Source organism: Crocodylus porosus, unplaced genomic scaffold (genome assembly GCF_001723895.1).
Source record: "Crocodylus porosus isolate Cpor-Errol unplaced genomic scaffold, CroPor_comp1, whole genome shotgun sequence".
NCBI lineage: Eukaryota > Metazoa > Chordata > Crocodylia > Crocodylidae > Crocodylus > Crocodylus porosus.
Genome location: NW_017728949.1, coordinates 45513123 through 45532255, shown reverse-complemented (window position 1 = coordinate 45532255; position 19133 = coordinate 45513123). Strand labels below are relative to the sequence as shown.

General features: G+C 41.2%; 1 protein-coding gene across 2 annotated transcripts in view; it reads right to left on the bottom strand.

Moving 5' to 3' along the window:
* Positions 1-19133, bottom strand: part of STK39 (serine/threonine kinase 39) — a 204214-nt gene that overhangs the window by 144545 nt on the left and 40536 nt on the right. The window contains exons 2-4 of one of the 2 annotated variants that reach the window (XM_019554213.1): positions 14694-14806; positions 3137-3245; positions 1529-1670 (exon numbers count right to left, since the gene is read on the bottom strand). In XM_019554213.1, the coding sequence (XP_019409758.1) occupies positions 1529-1670; positions 3137-3245; positions 14694-14708 (266 nt within the window). In that variant the 5' untranslated portion in view covers positions 14709-14806. The remainder of the gene's footprint in view (positions 1-1528; positions 1671-3136; positions 3246-14693; positions 14807-19133) is intronic. The other variant, XM_019554212.1, reaches the window with a different exon arrangement.

Genomic DNA, 19133 nt, shown 5'->3' with positions numbered 1-19133 from the left:
TATATTGGTTATCCCATTCAGGACCTTACTGCACTGAAACTCCATACAAACAACAGATTATTCTTATCAAATTAAAATGTAAAGTTATAGATACACTCAAGGGCAGATCCAGAGGGGGTGCAGTGGTGTGCTTGAATCCCCCTTTCTGACCATGCAGCAGGAGCAGAAGCCAGGGACTTTAAATCCCCAAAGAAGGTATAAATCTCTCCCCACACACTCAGGAACACATCCCTTTTCCTCATCCCTACCTGCCACTGCTGCTATCCCTGCTATCCTAGGGGCAAGGGGACTGCTTGTCCTGCTCCAGCCTGCATGGAGGTTGGGCTCAGCCCAGAACATCAGCAAACAAGTGGGTAGGATCCTCCTCCCTGCCTTCCCCCCACCCTATTTCCTACCAGCCCAGGAGTAGGCAAGGAGAGAGTGTACACACCTACCTGCCACTTCTCTGGGCTAAGCCCAGCCCCTGCCAACCTGGCTGGAGCACTTCTAGAATTCCTGTTCCCCTCAGGGCCAGTTGGGACAACAGCACTGGCAGGTGGGGAGTATGGGAAAAGGAAAGGGAATGTGCCTCTGAGCAAAGAGGTGGAAGGGTGCAATTCTTACCTTCTTCAGGGACCTAAAGTCTCTGACTACTATTCCCATCGTGCAGTCTGTCCACCCTGGGGGAGGGAGACTGGGAGCAAGGGGTACAGCCATCCTGGGAGTACCATATACACTCCACTGAACTGCACTGCAGGTATCCAATCTAGTTTTAGTTTTAAACTAGCCAGCTTCAATACCACTAGCAATACAGCCACAGCAACGTAAAGCACAGTTTGGGCTTGTTTACTGCAGTGCAGACATACCCTTCATTTAAGCCAGGGGTGTCAAAAATATAGCCCATGGGCAAGATACGACCTACAAAAGTGGATCACCTAGTCTGCAGGGCTTTTACTGTGGGCACCAGCAACCAGGACTTGCTGCTACCACCACTGAAGCCCTGTCATTACAGCTGCTAGAGCTGTATCATCAGCATGGCCAGAACCCAGGGTTGAATGTGACCAAAATGGAATAGCTGTTTCAAGTTGCTGCTGGCAACTATGAAGCATTCCCCACCTGGGTGCTGGCACTCCAGCTCCACGGCCACTGCCACAACAATAGCAGTAACAACTGCAGAGAAAAGCCATAAAGGTTGGATTCAAGGGTGAGCTGTCTGACCCATGAGAAGCTCTGTGGCCAACCAGCTAATTTGATCTAAGCAAAGATGCAAGTAATGCAGACAATGACAGTACACATAAATAATAAGTGGGCTCAGCAGCAGGCTGGCTACAAACAGCTGCGCCAGGCTCATCACCTCCAGGCCGGAAGCAGGGGAGAGTTGTAATGAGCACACACACCAACTTTATTTTGCTTGTAATCAGTAATTACTAAATCATTTCATATACTTATTAAAACCATCAAAATAAATTAATTTAGCCAACCTACTGGTCAAACATAGAAGGTTCTAAATGCAATCTTAAAATACAGCGCACTGTACATGTGCTCCTACCTGTGAATTTGACCATTCCTGTGTAGATAATCTAAACCTTCCAAAACTTCTTTAAGAATTGTTGCTATTATTGGCTCTTCAAGTACACCATTCTTGTGTTCCCCTCTGTTGACAATATGCTTTATTATATCCAGCATCGAACCTAAATTGACAAATTCAGGTTTCCAGGAGAAAAAATAAAACTGTTTAATTTGAAGCAACCTTACCACATGAATTCTTAGATACACGCACATCTTCACATGTCTAAGGACCCTCAGAGCTAACCATCTGTTATAATGGTGTATGGTTAACTTGTTCTAAATAGAAAAGAAACATGGTAATACACTGATCAAAAGTATTATAAACACTCAATATTCTACTTGTAAACACAGCTTCTTGATCTACCAGTGTTATGTTTCAAGAGCACTCTAACTTAAAACTACAAGCACTTTACAAGCTAGACTAGAACATACGTTTACAATTCAGAGCCCCAACCCTTGCATAAATCCTATGGAAGCCAGGTCCAGTTCCAGAAGCTGTGCCACAAAAATAAAAAGTACACTACATTATAATAACATGGAGCTTGATGTATAAGGTATTCTGCATGGGGAGGGTCTTTATTAATTATTTTCTCGTATTTCTGAATAGCAACATTTTTTTTTTAGCCAAGCATTTCCTAGCACTTGATGAGCTGAGTTAGAGGCTGCAAGTTTCCAATTTGTGTATATAAAGCAACACTGCATCTCTCTAGTCCTCTCTGTTTTAAGAGACCTCTTAACATTTATTTTCGGATTATGACAATGTAATAGGAATCGGCTGCCGATCAGAAACTGATGATGGCAACTAACAAGAAAAATGAAATGACCAAATTGATTTCCCCAACTACTAACATACACAACATTTACCTTTCCTCCTGCCCAACTGTCCAGAAAAGGACTAGACAGACAGACAGACAGACATGGACAGCTCCTATTACAGGACTAATAAGCAGGAAATGGTACTAGCCCCTCTTCCTTAGGTAAAAGGATGGGAGGAACACAGTGAAACTACAGTGGGTCATCTACTCTTCTTATTTTAGAAAATGGTGCTTAAGAAAAAACAAAAGTCCAGCAGAACTGATTAGAGCCTGACACCAGTACAAACCTCTCCGTATGTCTTGCTGATGCCCATTTCTTAAAATAAAAAAGGCTACATGAAACATCCAGACTATGTCATTCAGCTAAGCCTGTAGGTTTCAGAGCACATCCTTTTTGTTTCATTTCAGAAGTTTGCATCCTTTTTTAATAAATTATTTTAAAAACGATGTACAACAAAAAATGAGATTGTACACAGTTTTAAGAAACAAACTGAAGGGCAGGGCTGACCCCGGTGGGGGGCAGGGGGGAAGAATTGGGGCAACTGCCCAGGGCCCCGCATTTTGGCGGGCCCTGCAGAGCTGGGTGGAGCAGTGGCACAGAGCGGTAGCTCTGCGTCCAGCTGCTCATTACTCCCCCTCCCACACTGGCGCTGACACTGTCACCACTACAGCAGAAACTTCTTCAGGCCCATGGGATCAGAATGGGGGTTGATTTGCCTCGGACCCCGCACCCTACTCGGGTCAGCTCTGCTGAAGGGCAATCAGCAACTTACCTCCACTCAATAACTTCATAACTAGCCAAAGTTCATCCTTCACCACAAAAGATGTATAATAGGTTACTACATTGGGATGACTGCATTGACTCATCGCTTGAATTTCTTTCTGTAAGGAATATGAACACACATTGCATAGTAGTCTTACCAAACAATTCTGTTTTGTTACATGCTTCATTCATTTGTTATTTTTAAAAGTGAGCTATCAGAACAATATGTTAAGGATGCATAGGAAACAGCATACTAGAGCTGTTTATAGGTGTATACATATACAGTACAAGACAAAATATATTAGTATGGGAAATATTAACGAGACTCTCACTGGAAAGACAGAAGCATAATTCTATCAGTATTCTTCTGAGAAAAAGGAAGAATGAAAGCCATCAGTTCAGAGGAGTAATAATCAAGAGTCTCCAAGTACCGAAGGTTGGAGGAGAGGAAGGATAAGAAAAGCATGATACAGCATGGAAATTGGTGGAGTTAAAGAACAAATGTTGTCGTGGAACAAACCAATACCACCCCTGGCTTTTCTTCAAAAGCACTTTACAGCTGGAAATACCAAGGCAACATATGCAAAGAAACACCAACATTGATTATTCTTTGGATGGACAGGCAGAGTAACAAGGACAGATGGACAGGAAGAGGACATGTGGAGTTCAAAATTAAGTGGAACAAAGCACAAGAGGAAGGAGCATGCTCACAGGTACAGGAACAAAAAAACATGACGGTCCTGAGTGGAGGAGTATGCTGCCATGACTACACCACAGGACTAACCACTATAGTCCTATAGTGTACTAACCAAGCCACACCATCCTCAGCCAGTCACTAGTAGACATGTGGAGGAATTAAAAAAAAAAAAAGACATAATCTATTTATATATCTATCAAAGGCTTAACTCTTTACTTTGCATATTAGAACATTTCATTGTTTGTTTATTTGTTTAAGAGATGTACATATTGGATTTACCCATGTCCTTCAAAATGGGAAAGAAGCAAAGTGTCTACCTTACAGCAGCTGCTTTAGTCAGCTTCTTGTAAAAGGAGAAAGAGAAAACTGCTTTGATCATTTATTCCTGTTAGTTATTCCTATCATATTTAACTGTAGGTCATGATAAGGGTGAGATTTACGACAGAATAGGTTTTTTTCTAGCAAGTTATTAAGCAAAGGTTCTAGACAAGTGGTTCTTAACCTTTACAGTCTCTGGTCACCCCTCAGAAAATGCCATCTCTTAGCTTTCACTTTTTTCATTACTACAGAAAAAATAACACAGCAATTCTTCTCCGGCAAAGAATAAGAAAAACCACAATAGGTCAAAATATTTTTGACACTAGATCCTATTTGAAATCTCTAGTCTTACCTTGTGAATTATGTATAGGTGTTTGTACACCTGACAGTGTTAATATTGTATGGCACCCCACAGCCGCCTGGTTGAGAATTACTGCCCAAGTTACAATAATTAGAAAGACTTTAAAAGAAAGGCTTCTAAAATGCACTCCATAGGGTATTTAAAAAGGGAAGCAAGCTCTAATTTTTATCTAATAATTTAGTTAAAGGGCTCACATTAAGCAGCCCTATTTCAGATTGCATAAGCACCCCCCCGGTCACAGAATTTGGTAGACATAAAAGCCACCTTAAAAAGTAATTAATTTTTTTTCTATTTTGAATGAACCATGGGGTGAACATCCCTCAGTTCTGCTCCATACAATAAAATGGACTACTTCAGTGCTGCCAGTACCACTCTTTTGCTTGCCCTATTGTAAAAGAATGAATCTACACCCAAGGTTTGTTTTGTTTTGACACTTAGATTTTCAGTATTTTTACTGCAGCTCAGATTTTTATTGAAATAGATTCCAAGGTATTTAAGTGAGGACACCAGCTCCAATTTATTTCTCTACAAAACCCATGCCAATTTCCTCCTTTGATTCCCAAAGACCAGTACCTTGGAGGTAGCAGTGTTGATCCAAGCTTTTTGAGACACAATGGGCGCATCTACATGAGATGCTTTGAGCACAGTAGGCTAATTCTACTGCGCATTAGTACAGCAGGCAAAACCCATGCTAGTGCACTAATGTGCAACAGATTTAGTCTACTACACATAAACATCACAAAATACTGTTTGTTTGCGCTAACGCACAGTAGCACTGATTACAGCTCATTTAGTACATTACAGGTACTAAACTTAATGTAACATAATTATGGCACATTAATGAACATGTAGATATGTCCACTATCTCTGAAAAGCATCTTATAACTCTTGAAGACCTATCTGGAATTGTAACATTAATAGCATGTCACCTGCATAAAGCACAACAGGGACAAGATTATTCAATGTCATGGGTGCACAGAATTGATTCCCTATTGGCACAGGTTTTATATCATTCAGGAATAGATTAAAAAGTAGCAGATGAAGCAAGTATACTTTTCATACCCGTGTTTTAGTTGGAAAACTACTGGACAGGCACCCCGGATCCCATAAAGCACTGTAGATGCTATAAGTCCTGAAGGAGCTCAGATTGGAAACTGATGAACTCCTAACTGTAGTATGCAACCTATTGCTAAAAACAAGCTTGGTACCTGAGGACTGGAGGGTTGCCAATAAGACTCCCATATTTTAAAAAGGCTCTAGAGGGGCAATAGGAAACTCTAGGCCAGTGAGCTTAACTTCTCTTCCTGGAAAACTAGTATAAACAATTTTTTAAAAAATGCTCAGTATATAGATTAACATAACTTAGTGGGGACAAATCAACACAGATCTGTCGAAGGGAAATCATGCCTCACCAACCTACTAGTTTTTAGAGGGTGTCAGTAAGCAGGTAGATTGGGGCGATCCAGTTGACATAGCATACTTGGACTTCCTAAAAGCCTTTGACAAGGTCCCCCCACCAGAGGCTCTTAAAGTCAAGTAGTCATGGGATTACAGGGAACATCTACTTGTACATTAGAAAGTGGCTCCAAGATAGAAAGCAAGAGTATAAATCATCAGTTTTCAGAATGGAAAGAACTAAACAGGCAACAGGATCCCCTAAGGATTTGTTTTGGGACCAGTGTTGTTTAGTGTATTTACAAATTATCTGGAAAAGGTAGAGAGAGTGGGGTGGCCAAATTTGCTGACCACACAAAATTATTCAAAGTGGTAAAGACCATGGCAGACTGTCAGGAACTACAGAGGATCAGGCACAATTGCACAAATGGGCAACTAAATGGCAGATGCAATTCAATGTAGAGAAGAATAAAGTGATGCACATAGACAAAAATAACCCAAAGTACACCTATATCACATCAGCTGTTACCAAACAGGAACGAGATCTGGGAGTCATTGTGGACAGTTTATTGAAAACATCAGCTCAGTGCTCAGCAGCCATCAAAAAGGCAAAAAAAAGTTAGGGATTATTAAGGCAATTGTAAACAAACCAGAAAGTATCGTCACGCCCCTTTACAAAATCATGGTGCATCTACACCTTGAATACTGTGCCCATTTATGGTCCCCACACTTCAAAAAGGACATAGGAGAACTAGCGAACACCCAGAGAAGGGCAACAAGAATTATTACTGGTATGGAGAGGCTTCAATATGAGGAGAGATTAAAAGACAGTAGGCCTATTCAGTTTAGAAGAGACTTAAGGAGGGACAAGACAAGGATTTACAAAATCTAAATGGTAGAGAGATAAATAGGGATTTATTTGCTCTCTCAGTTCAAGAATGAGGGGGGGTCACAAACTGAAACTAGTAAGTACTAAGTTTAATATTAGCAAAAAGAAATCCTCTTTCGCACAGCGTGTAATTAAAGCTCATTGCTGCAAGATGTTGTGGAAGATGACAATTTAGCCAGATTAAAAAAGGGACTGGACAAATCTTGAAAGAAAGGGGCATCAGTAGCTATTGGGTATAGGAGTTAGGGATACAGCTTCTGAATCAGAACTTCCTAGACTTTAAATGCTGGAGGTTGAAAATAAGAGAGAAACAGTGGAAAAAACCCTGGGCATGACCAGTTTGTTCTCCATTTCAGTATCCAGGCTCTGCCACTGTGCAACACAGGATACCCAGGCAAAATGGACCTATGATCTTGCCCAGTAAAAGGCAATTCTTATATTCTTATTTGAATAAGAAGCAATGATTAACTGTAGCAGAATTTATCCATTGATGTCTCTGCCAATTTCATCCATAATTTTTAATTGGTCTATGGCGTCAAAAGTTCCCTTTAGAACAATGAAGGCTACATGTAAAAGGTTTGGTCTTTTTACATATTTGGATATCAAATAATGCAACTGAGTGGTCTACAAAAGAATAGCCTTCTCCAAAATCAGCTTGCTCTTTTTTCTAGAACGTTATTTTCAGAAATCCATGGTTGTAGATAAGACTAAATGTCTCCCAAATATTTTGGCTAGAATAGACATAAGGTTAATAGGACAAAATGCTGCAAGATCTCGCTTATCACCATTTTTTTAAGATTGGGACTAATATTATTTTCATTCTAATACTTAGGATAAATGCTTCTAAAATAATTATGTTAAATGCTTTTGTCAAAATTGGATACCCCAAGATTACTGGGGGAAGAAAAATCAAGGTCAGCAGCCTTCTCACTGCTCAGCAGAGATAGATATGATCTTACCTGAGATTCAGAGGTGAGGTAATGGTCTACCTGTGATTTAACAGATAGTTTCCTTCAGCAAGCAGCTATTATTTTCCTTACCAGGTACGAGTAGATTAAACATGTTTTCATGAAACAAAACTTGTGTTTCTTCAGGAATATGTGCATCAGGGATTCAGCTAAAAATGTTAGTCTCTTTGGCTATAATCTGCCAAAAGCATTAATTATTTTTATAGCCCTGCAGCTACCAGTTCCTTCCACATCATCCTTTGATACTGTTTCTTCCATTAGATTTTTTTTAAATTTCTTTTAATCTTCTTGATTTGTTGGAAACTGGCGCAATCATTTATAGACTTCTATTCCTCCATGGCTTCTCCATCACAGTCCTTAGCTTTACAGCAGTCCTAATCATTGTTATAGCCACTGACACCTAATCCTTACAAAGATAAGGCTTTGTAAAATCATTTTCCAGCAGCTGGACAACCATTAAGTAGCTGCTCCTTGGGAGTCTTTTTCTTTGAGTATTCAAGGTGAGGGGCTTAAGAAAGTATCTTTAGCTAGAGGAGGGGTGTAGGTTGTAGCCGTGTTGGTCTAAGGACACAGGCGGACAAGGTTCTTTGCGTGAATCTAATATCTTTTATTAGACCAACTTAAATAATTGGAAAATAATTATCATTAAGCAAGCTTTCGGGTTCAAAAACGCTTCATCAGGCTAAGGAAGTTTCAGCAGTTGGTGTGTGCTCTTCCTGGATGGAATGAAAAGTAAAGCAGCAAGTGGCTGGGTTGGTCTGCATACAAGACAGGTAGTCAGTGAAGATGTAGATTGAGGAGTCAGTGGGTGAGAGACAGGCTGGGACGGGGGGAAGAGAGAGAAGGGGAATGAATAGTGGAGAGATACCTGGGGAGTCAGATGTCAGGCAGGTTATAGTGTGTCATAAATCCAATGTCTATATTTAATCCATGCTTTTTAGTATCCAGGAGGTAGATGAAGTGGAGTTCATAGGCTCATGTCTGGGAAGTGTTTTGTAAGTTTCCTCTGAGGATCAGAACTGAGAGACTGGAGAGAGAGTGATTTTCTTGTGAGGTTTTTGAAGCTGACGAAGGGTTTTTGAACCCAAAAGCTTGCTTAATAATAATTATTTTCCAACTATTCAAGTTGGTCTAATTAAAGATATCAGATTCATGCAAAGAACCTCGTCTCCCTTTAGCTAGAGTAACACATTTCTCTCTTAACTCTTCATTCCATTTAATTTTCACTTTATTAACCAATTTTACATGGGGAAGGGGGGCTAGTTGCACAGTAGATGAAAAAGACTCCACATGAAATTCTAATGAAATTTTTAGAGACATGGGGAAGTGGTCACACTCTATGCACTGCAGAATTACAAATTATTTCTAATTATGCCACATATGTGGTTCTATTAGTATATAGTCTATCAGCTTTCTTTGTTAGTTCTAACAAACATGAATGCCCCAAGTATATCCTTTCCAGTTAGTCCATAAAGCATTCCAAAATTCTCTTCTGCAATCGATTTCAAAATTTTCTTAATTTGAATGTCTCATCACAAAGTTGCTGAGGGAATTCCCCATATTTCATTTTCATCATCACAGATATCAGTGCAACCAAATCTAGCATTAAAATCACCTGCTATTTATTATTTCCAACTCTGCCTATCTATCTGGGATCAACTCCAGGGTATTATGTAACAATTCAAATTTCAAGACTGCAACCGTTCTTGATGTAAATGGTGGGAAATAAACATTAGCAAGTCATTAAAAGAATTAAAGGAGTGATACCATGAAGTTTAATAAAACTGCTAGTAGGTATTTAGACTCCAATTTGATTTCTAATCCCTCAGTCAGACTCCTAATTGAAATGAGAGTAACCAGGTCTCCCTGCCATCACCCTTTACTTAGACCCTTCCAGGCATTTTTATAAAAATGAAACAAGTCCAGGAATGCACACCACCTTCCCATACGTCTCTTGTAAAATCACAATAGCAAAATCATTAATAAAACTTGTCCACGATGGATCAAGTTGTTTGTCAATCCAGCTATGTTCCACACCAATCTCATCCAAAGATCAAACAATTCGCTTCTCCTTAGAATCTAGTCAATCTCGAGTTCACAAATACAAGATTAAGATAATCATTGGTAGGAACCAAGTTCTTCAATTGTTTATCATATTCCGTACTTTGCAGAGGAAGACCATCTTTAATTTCCATCCTGCTAAGAGGACAGTTGACTGCCCCTTTTATCACCAGATACCTAACATATAGGCTCCTAAAACTAACTCTCAGTGGGATATCTAGCTGATATTCTTATTGATTATAGCCTTGATATATAAACTGTTTTCCAATAGCTTAAGAAAAATGTCTTTTCGTTAAAAATCATAGTATTCTCTGTTTCACACTAAAAAGATTCTCTCGAGTGGATAAAAAATAAATAATAAAATACTTTTGCTGTCTTAATTTTTTGTTTCTGTTTCTAATGGAACTAAGCTAAATCAAAATTGGGAAGGAATTTTGTCAGAAACTGACTGTCATCAGCTGTATCAGCTGTATCAGTTGTCATCAGCTGTACAGTTCATCAGCTGTATCAGTTTTCAAGAACTGATAAAATCCTTACTATTCAGAGTTTGGTTTGGTTGGTTTTTTTGGTTGTTTTTATTAGACCCATTCTTTGAAATGTCTTTGTCAATTTTATTATCGTTTAATAAATTAACCTGTGCTTCTAGGTTTGATTTTAAAACCACAGATTAATTTTCTGAGTACTGTTAATACATTGAGAAATAAAACATTTCTTTCTTCATTTTCTTTAAGCAGCATAGTAACAGCTGAAGATATGAGAGACACCTTGGGGTTTTTATTATCTGAGGCATCCTTGTTGACTTCATTTTTCCCCACTGTACAGCTGATTCACATAACCCGGTCCTGTCTCCTGGGAGGACTGAGCCAGGCAGTGAAGTAAAACCCCTTCCCACTCAAAGTATAATCAAGAGTAAGGGATAATTATGAATTTGGTAAATCTATATTAAAAAATTTCCTTCTTCTAGAGTACCTATAACTGGTGGTGGAGTAAGAAGTAGGTTGTCTTCTTCACCTGTCTTTTCTTTCAACAGTTCTCTTTCACTAAACTGTATCAGTGAACTATTTGTGAGGATGTTACTGGGTTAAAAGTAGTTCTTTTTAGGCCTTTTTTGAACAACCAGCCTTGTAATTTTCAGTAATGTAGATAGACCTTTAGTTCCTGATAGCAAAGGTATGAAGACAAGGGGTTATCCTATTGTAGGGGGAACTAATGATCATATTTAAAAATGCCACAGTTCTGTTATAAATCCATTACTCAGACCTAGGAATTCCTTCCCTAAAGCATAGGCAGGCTAATTGAAAGGACCAGCTATTGCACTTAAAAATGGACCAAGTTAAAGTAATAATTCAGCCATCCAAAAGGCCAGCACTCTCCAGTTTCCACCTCTAGGACAGCAGCAGCTTATAAGGCTCCAGCTGACCCAGGTGAAGATGACTCCCCTAACATGGGTGTAGGCAACCTTTTCCAGCTGAGGGCTAGAGTCCACCCTAGGTCAGAGCCTGGTAGGTGGGTGGGCACAAGAACCCTGTCACCACTGCAGCTCGTCTCCCCAATGCCACAAGGAGAATGCCTGCAGAAGGCACCCCCTATTGCCAAATGCTGCCGAAGCCCCATGACCATATGCTAGAGGCAAAGGTTTTAGAAACAGGGCAGATCTGGCCCAAGCTGCAGAGTCCTGCTCTAACCGTCCCCTAGGAGACTCCCTGTCACAGACTGTAGATTTGAAGCAACCTGGTCCCAGGAGTGTTGGAGGAGTGGAGGGGACAAGTTGGGCTGCAAAGCACAGCTCCATCTGTGTGTCAGCCTGCCCGCCCACTCTCAGCACAGTGGATTGATGGGGGTGGAAGGGGACAGCCATGGCAGCAGTCAGAGGATCAACTGTAAAAGTAGCTGGGATATGTGCAGGGTGCCAGACAGGGTAAGAGTGCATTTATTTTCTCTTTCAGAAATAATTTAGTGTGACACAACCCACCCTTTGGGAATCACCGGCTTATTGTACCAGAGTCAGCTTGGAAGTCATTTGAAGCCATTTGACCATATTTTTAAAAAAGATTTTACAGAGGCCAATTACCTACAACACCTACCCACAATCCAGCACTCTAGATCTTACTTATGTGTGTACTCTATAATCAGTCAACTTAATTGCTGCAAGTAATATTTCAGAATCAGCTAATCATTCCCCCATCTCATACGCACACAATTTTTTTTCCATCCAAGATCAGCGTTGGCCACTTAATGCACCTATGAAAACTGATCCCCTTATTGAGTCTGTGCTGATTATGAGGATGAACTTCTCATACTGATATTTATTAGTTAAAAGCTGTATTCAAGACAAACAGCAGTAGACAATGCTGGTAAAGATCTGTATTTGTAGTTTGTAAAATCAGGCTGCTTTTTTAAAAAAAATAAAAAGCAAATGAACAAAAAGAACAAAATTGTTTGTTTTCAAGTATAATGTACTATTACAAAGAAAGGATACACTATAAAGCAGAAGTATTTATTTCTTGTGGGCTACCCAGCAGAAAAATTGTTCTATAGCATCTTTCATTATCTTTGGAAAAAATTTCCCCTCAGATGCTGTATACCATTATCAAAAGGCTTCACTACAAAAAAATCAAGTGTCCAAACAGATTGCTTTCACAGACTTTTGGAAAATGTATTCTAAATGCTACAGTTACAGGTAAATGGTGATTGCATAGGTTACATAAAATATTTTTTAAGGATGAAATTATGTTTCTTTGTATGCATGACTGCAGTAGACCATCTCTATTTTGCAACAATGAAATGTAAGTAGAGGGAGAGTAAACATAAATCATCAAGGTCCTCTGGCTCTTCATGTGTTTGATTACAGACTCAAAAAAGAATGTAAATATGTACTCAGTCAGAAAAATCAACACAGGAGGGCAATGAATAAAAGCCAAGTAGTGACAGGCATTGGGAGGGAAAGGCTTTCTATTTCAATTAAAACAAAGTAGCAGGAAGATTTTTTTTCAAGAACAATGCACAAACAGCATAACTGGAACTTAATGTATTAAAATGATGGCATTGCCAGTAATATCCAGGGTCTGAGGAAGGCAGAGGATACAGCAAAGTTGCCTCTTTTGGCAGACAGACAAGAAATCTTAACAGTGATAGTTTAATGAATCTCTCAAAACTCCTGCAAAAAATTGTCTTTTATGAACATATAAGACAAGGTTAGGGGAGGGCAATGACAACTAATTTTTTTTTAAACTTATTACTATTATTATGTACTCTGAATGGTCTCTGACCTCAGTCTAAGGGAGAGACTGTTGTTATTTCAAAATAATACAGTTTGGCTTTAATAGAAACTTTATTTTGGAATGAGGTATCAGATGGTGTGGTAAGTTACCACCTAGTTTTTCACAATACACAGTCCATTTTTCTTCCTCTCAGTTTCACTGCAAGGCCTCTATCATCATCTAAGAAAGGGCTACCTGACTGGTAGTCTGAGGACTGCATGTGGCCCCCAATGGATTAACATGCACCCCCTGGGCTCCCAGTCAGGGCATCCCTACTCTCACTGATCCAAGAGTTCCTGCAGCTGGAGTGTCTGGGCTCCCCCTTCCTTTGCTGGCTTCCAATGCTTGATCCCATTCTGGTAAGTCTGAGGAAGTCCAAAGCCAGGTGATTTGGGGGGATCCAGGGAGTCCATGCAGGGTAGCATGGGGCACTGGCATGGTACAGGAGGGCACATGCTGTTTGGTGGATTAGGAGGGACCCACATAGCACAGTCCTATGGCCCCCCACCAGTCAGAGGTTAGACAGTCCTGATCTATGAGACTGCATTTAAATCAGGTTTTCCAAGAGATAAATCCCCTGCTACAATTGATTCAAAACAGTTCCTTGTCTGGAATACCCACTCTATAAATCAAATGCAACAGCCATTAAAACTGGAGAAAAAGCATTTATAGTGGAGAACCCAGGACCTACAGGACAGTCCATGTAAAAGAAACTAGACAGAGGGTAAACTTCCGGTAACAATTTCAATGAAACCTTGCCTTGGCACTTCCACACGGGAGATAATCAATTTGCTCAGCAACAGGAATTTTTGCACTGGTGAGGGAGGGGAAAAGCTTTTACCTTCTTGGCAACAGTAACCTGCAAAGCAGCAAGAAGTGCTGTCCCTTTTGGAGACGTTTCATGTCCTTTAATTACTGTTACGCTGCCAACATAATAAGGCAATTTATCTTACTAAGCACCTCAATAAAAGAGGTACTATTAAAAAGCCTGCTAGTAAAAAAAGTTCTGAGTGACTTGCTGACTTGACTGCCATGACCGGTGCATTAGCTTGGTAAACTCTTACTAAATTTGATACACAGAGGTGGCACAAACCCATACTGTGTCTGAGAGAGTTCCTGGGATACGGAAGAAACTTTCATCTGTGTAGTAACTCTAAATAATCTGGCCATTTCCGTATTTTCCAAGGTATTTTTAAAAGCTACCCAGGTCTGCCATTTATAAGTTTGACTCAACAGTGTCCCCTAAAATTGTAAGTTTCTACTTTGCAGATTTTTTTTTAAAAGGTACTTCAAATATCACACTCTCCTGACAACAGGGTCTCCAAAAACCAACAAGCTTAATGTTGGGTAGAGCAGTTCTTCCTACATCTTCTAACTTCTCCCTCTCCCCTACCCAAACACAGAGTCCTGAAAATTGGTCTTCCACTGCCTGTTGTGTGTACTCATGCACCATCATACCTACTGTGTTGGAGAGGTAGGGGTACTGGATAATTTGGATACATTTCTTAGTGTAGTAAAACATCCATGTTCTTTTAAAGTCCTTTAACTCAATTTTCTGCTTAAAATCTCAGCTCAAGGGGAAAAAAACCTAACTGTTTTCCCATTTGGATTTACTTACAAGTAATTCATCCATACTGGTTTGGCATTTTTCTAAGTTGATTCGCTTTATTGCTACACGTTCTTCTCTGGGTTTGCATAGTGCTGCCTGGACTACTGCTGTAGCTCCACTCCCTGGGGAAGAAAAAGAAAAAAAGAGAGAGAGAGAGAGCTAGAAGAATTGGAATGCACATTTACTAACAGACGCCCCTAAACTTTGTCAGTTTAAGAGACAGGGGCCTCACTGAAGTGTGCCCAAGGCAGTACTGCCCCACTATGCCCTACCTTCCTTGTTCCAGCTCCAACTTCAGCTCCAGCAGTGAGGAGGACAGAGCAGTGGTGGCTGTTTTTTGGCAACAAAAAGGAGGTAACATCTGCCCCAGCAGTAGTGAACCTCTGGCTGCTCCTCCCACACCACATAATGCTGCCACTTCTGTGCTCTCCCCACTGCCTGAGCCAGAGACAAGGAAGGGAAGGTTTGTGTGGGGTATGGAAAGGAGGAAAGAGGCAAGCGGCTGGGGGGAAGGCGAAACAGGAAGGTAAGAGCCCCCGGCTCCATTCTGGGCCCCCTTTAGGAAGCACCTGCACCTTGTGTCTGGTTTGCACACCCATTGTTATGCTACTGTTGAGAATTATTAGGCATAAGATTTAGTGTTAACCAGTCGCTAAGGAAATTGCTGATAACCAGGGAACCGGGTTTTCCATTTGACGTGGAAAAACATGGATTTCCTACTCTAACGGAGAAAATTACAGATTTAAAGAAGAAAAGCCCAGGAAACTGGCTTTCCCTTTTCAGGCCAGCAGAGTTCCAGCCTGCAAGGGGCTTCTTCAGGCCGGAGGGAGTGGGACATAGGGGGCAGGGGGCACCACATGCATATGTGTGTGCACATGCACACGTGGCAACTAGGCAGTATGGTAGAGAGCAGTTCCCACAGCTCCCTCCAGATAAGTCTATACGGGTAGAAGCAGGGGCAAGACAACAGGGCACAGGCAACAGTGGGAGGTGAGGGGCATTTGCCTCCCCAATTTCTGCACCCACAATGGGGTACAGGGCTGCAGCAGGTGAGGGGCCCCCTGCTACCCGGCAGCAGTGAGGGGCACAACTCTGTGCCACCACCATGCCTCACCTTGGTGGCCATGGCAGCATGGCACTCCCTCCCACACAGAGTCCCTCCCACCAGGTTGTGAAACTGGAGCTGGTCTAGCCCACCTGCAGCCCCACATCCTGCTGTGGGTGCAGAAATCCCATGACCCCCAGGTTGCCTATACCCACATACTCCCTTCCCTTCCCCCCCCCAATCTACTTCCTCATGCACTGGGGGAGCTAGGGGTGGGGGGGCAGCAGGTCAGGAGTGAGTGGCAGGGCTGGTGGGTGGTGAACTGGAAAAGACTGGCAACAGCAGGGGAAGGGCACCAGCATATCAGGGCTACTCAATGCCACAAAGCCACAGGGGGGAGACAGCCACAGCTGGACCTGAACCCTGGTGAGTGAAGGGGGAGAGGGAAGCTCTGATTTTCCATAATAAAAAAAACCAGAAGAATCAAATGCCATGATTTATATGCATTTAGAATTTATTTTATTATAATGATTGAGGCACTGGTAGGCCTCCAAATGGCTTTAAAATTGTAAATATATCAATAAAACAATGTGTTCAACCAATACACACTCACACTCAGTGACATTTTGTTTTAATCACAGAAAAGCACAGATTTGGTGTTTTTAATACAGAATTTGGGATTTTTATCAGAGAATTTGTCACTTTTAAACAAAGAAAACCAGGATCCCTGCCAATGACTCATTTTCAAATGTTTTTTCCAAGCTTTATTTTGTACTAGGTACTTACTACCAACATGTTAATTATCACATTTAAAAAATAAAATTAAAATATATATCAACGTATGCTCAGAGAAAACGGACAAAAATCTGGCCTTTTTTAAAAAAAGGGTTTTTTTTGTGAGTTGCATTCAGTTTTTCACCTCCAGTTCCTGCTCTGTATTTTGAACAACTATCTTATTGCACCACAGGTGTCAACCCCAGATCTTGTGGCAGGCTGGTTTCAATTGGAGGAATTTAAACATCCCATTACAAGCATTATTAATGTATTAAAAAAAATACACATACTTTTTAGTAGTTTTTCAACCATCATTTTTCTCTGATGTAGAACTAGCCATGCCTTTTGTCCACGATGCACAATGAAGAGAGAAAAGCCATGCATGTCAAAGCTCCTGCTGTTTAGTGTGCTCCTACTTATTCTCATAGACATGAATAGTCCAGCCAAATGTGCAGTATAAGGAGCATATGACAAACAGGATAATCAGACAAGCGCTACTCAGACAAAGTTTCTATACCGCTCAGGAGTAGGGGAGAAGGTGGGAAGGGCGAAAAAGTTTTAAGTGCTATTTAAGTTAAGCATGGCTGTACTATTCCTAATTTTCAATTATGACACAGCTATATTAAGTAAAGCGAGTCCAGTGGACTTTTGTATGGCAAAATACAGCTTGCAAGCCGGATCTGACCCACCAGGCAATTCCACCCAGCCCCTCCATAAGTCCCGACCCTAGCTGCACCTCTCCAAGTCGGCATCTGCAAGTGTGGCCCTGGTTGCTAAGTAACCACCCCCCACCCCAGCCTGGCCTTGTCCCCCCAGCCCCAAGCCCAGGGGCACTAGAGACAAGAAGCCTCTGCCTTGCCGAACTTGTGCCTGGCCACCCCAAGGCTGTTCCCAGCCTCCCTGCTTGCAAGCCTGGGAATGCAGGCGAGGGCCCCACCAAGCCAGGGCCAGGGACTCCCACTGCAGGAAGAAGGCAGGAACACGGGGAGCCGAGTACAAAGGGGCCAGGCTAGGCAGAGCCTGCTCACTGCTACCATGCGCAGCTTCAGGGACTCTCTCACTCCAGGGACTCCGAGGATTCCCCCACAACACACACACACACATGCCACCCCCCCACCATTTCCCCAAACCACCCATACCCTCCCATAGCTCCTCCACACTCCCCTACCAACCAAATACCCACCACACACAATAGTAAGACTGTGCTTTAAGCTATTCTGCAATTGCCTCTAGATAGAAGAGTAAATGTTTTCGATCCCAGCCTTAAGCAAACACACAAATCAGGACAGAAATATATTTTTTAATAAAAGTTAAAATAAGTTATAGTAGAGGTTTGATTTTTTCAGTATATGATTTGTTGGGGGGGTTTTCTGGTTTCAAGATGGCAACCACCACTCCCAAAAGGAGTACTTTTGGGGTAAGGGGAGGGACTTCCAGTGGCAAAGGTCAAGGGCAGGATTTCTGGTCCCAAGATGGCAACCAGGGGGCAGGGGACCTGTCAGGGGGTGGGGCCATCTTGGCAGCCCTTGACAGCTCACCAAAACTCATTAAGCAGCCCTCCACCCAAAATAATTGCCCACCCCTGTCTAAGAAGATATTTCTCTGAACATTTTGCTTTTATCAACAGGATGAGATGATAACAAAGGTTTGCTCTATCAAAAGCTTACAAGGCCGATTTGTTCCAGAGTGGGCACCTTAGTACTACTGCTTCTAAATTAGTGTGTTCCTTTCTCCTAATAGTCAGGGAGGAAAATTTTGCAATACATGTGCATTTGCAAATTATACAGTATACAGCCCTGAACACTCCCACATGGAATGAGAGCTACATGAATGGACAGCAGGCTAATTTGAAGTATTTCAGTCAGCTACAACCTGTGGAACCACTATTTCAATTTAAATTAGTGATTTCTACCAAATCACTGAACTGAGAGGCTTGTTACATTCCTATTGGCCTGCTCACACGTTATGTTCTACTTAGGCTTTGAAATTGCCATGTTATAGATGAATACAGTTTGCGAACAAAAAAAAGCCTTTTTTGCTAGGCTCCACAAATGTGGCTTCAGTTACCAGTTGACTTAAGAACAATTGGGGGCTCTCCCCTCCCACATCAGAGAACAGTACTGACAATACCTCATGACTGGTAGTGATTGTCTAGGTTTTAATTGCTATTTGTTTGGTTATTTAGAAGCACTGTTTATATGGTATTGTTCATCTAAATTGCGCTTGAACACAACGCTTTTAGCTCACTGTATCAACCCTGCTACAAAATAAAAACAGAACTGATCAAAAAAAAGAGAGTAAATAAAAGGCACAAGTCAAGGTGTTCTTGCAGCATGTGGTCTTTAGCAAATATTGATGCAACCTGCTCTGTTAACTTGAAAACAGTCTTTAAGCTATTCCAATAAAAGGCATTATCCAGAAAAGGAATTAAGAATAATAAACATTAAAAATAAATATCACCAGAATGGAAAACACTACCCAGCACAAGCCAGTTTTCTAATATTCATCCTAAAATGCTTTCATTAAGTTCTTATTTGATGCACATGAGCAAACTGACTCATGATTTGAGCTACAGTGTGGAAAAGTCACAAATAGAAGTGAAAAACTAGGAAGCTACAGGAACTAACAAG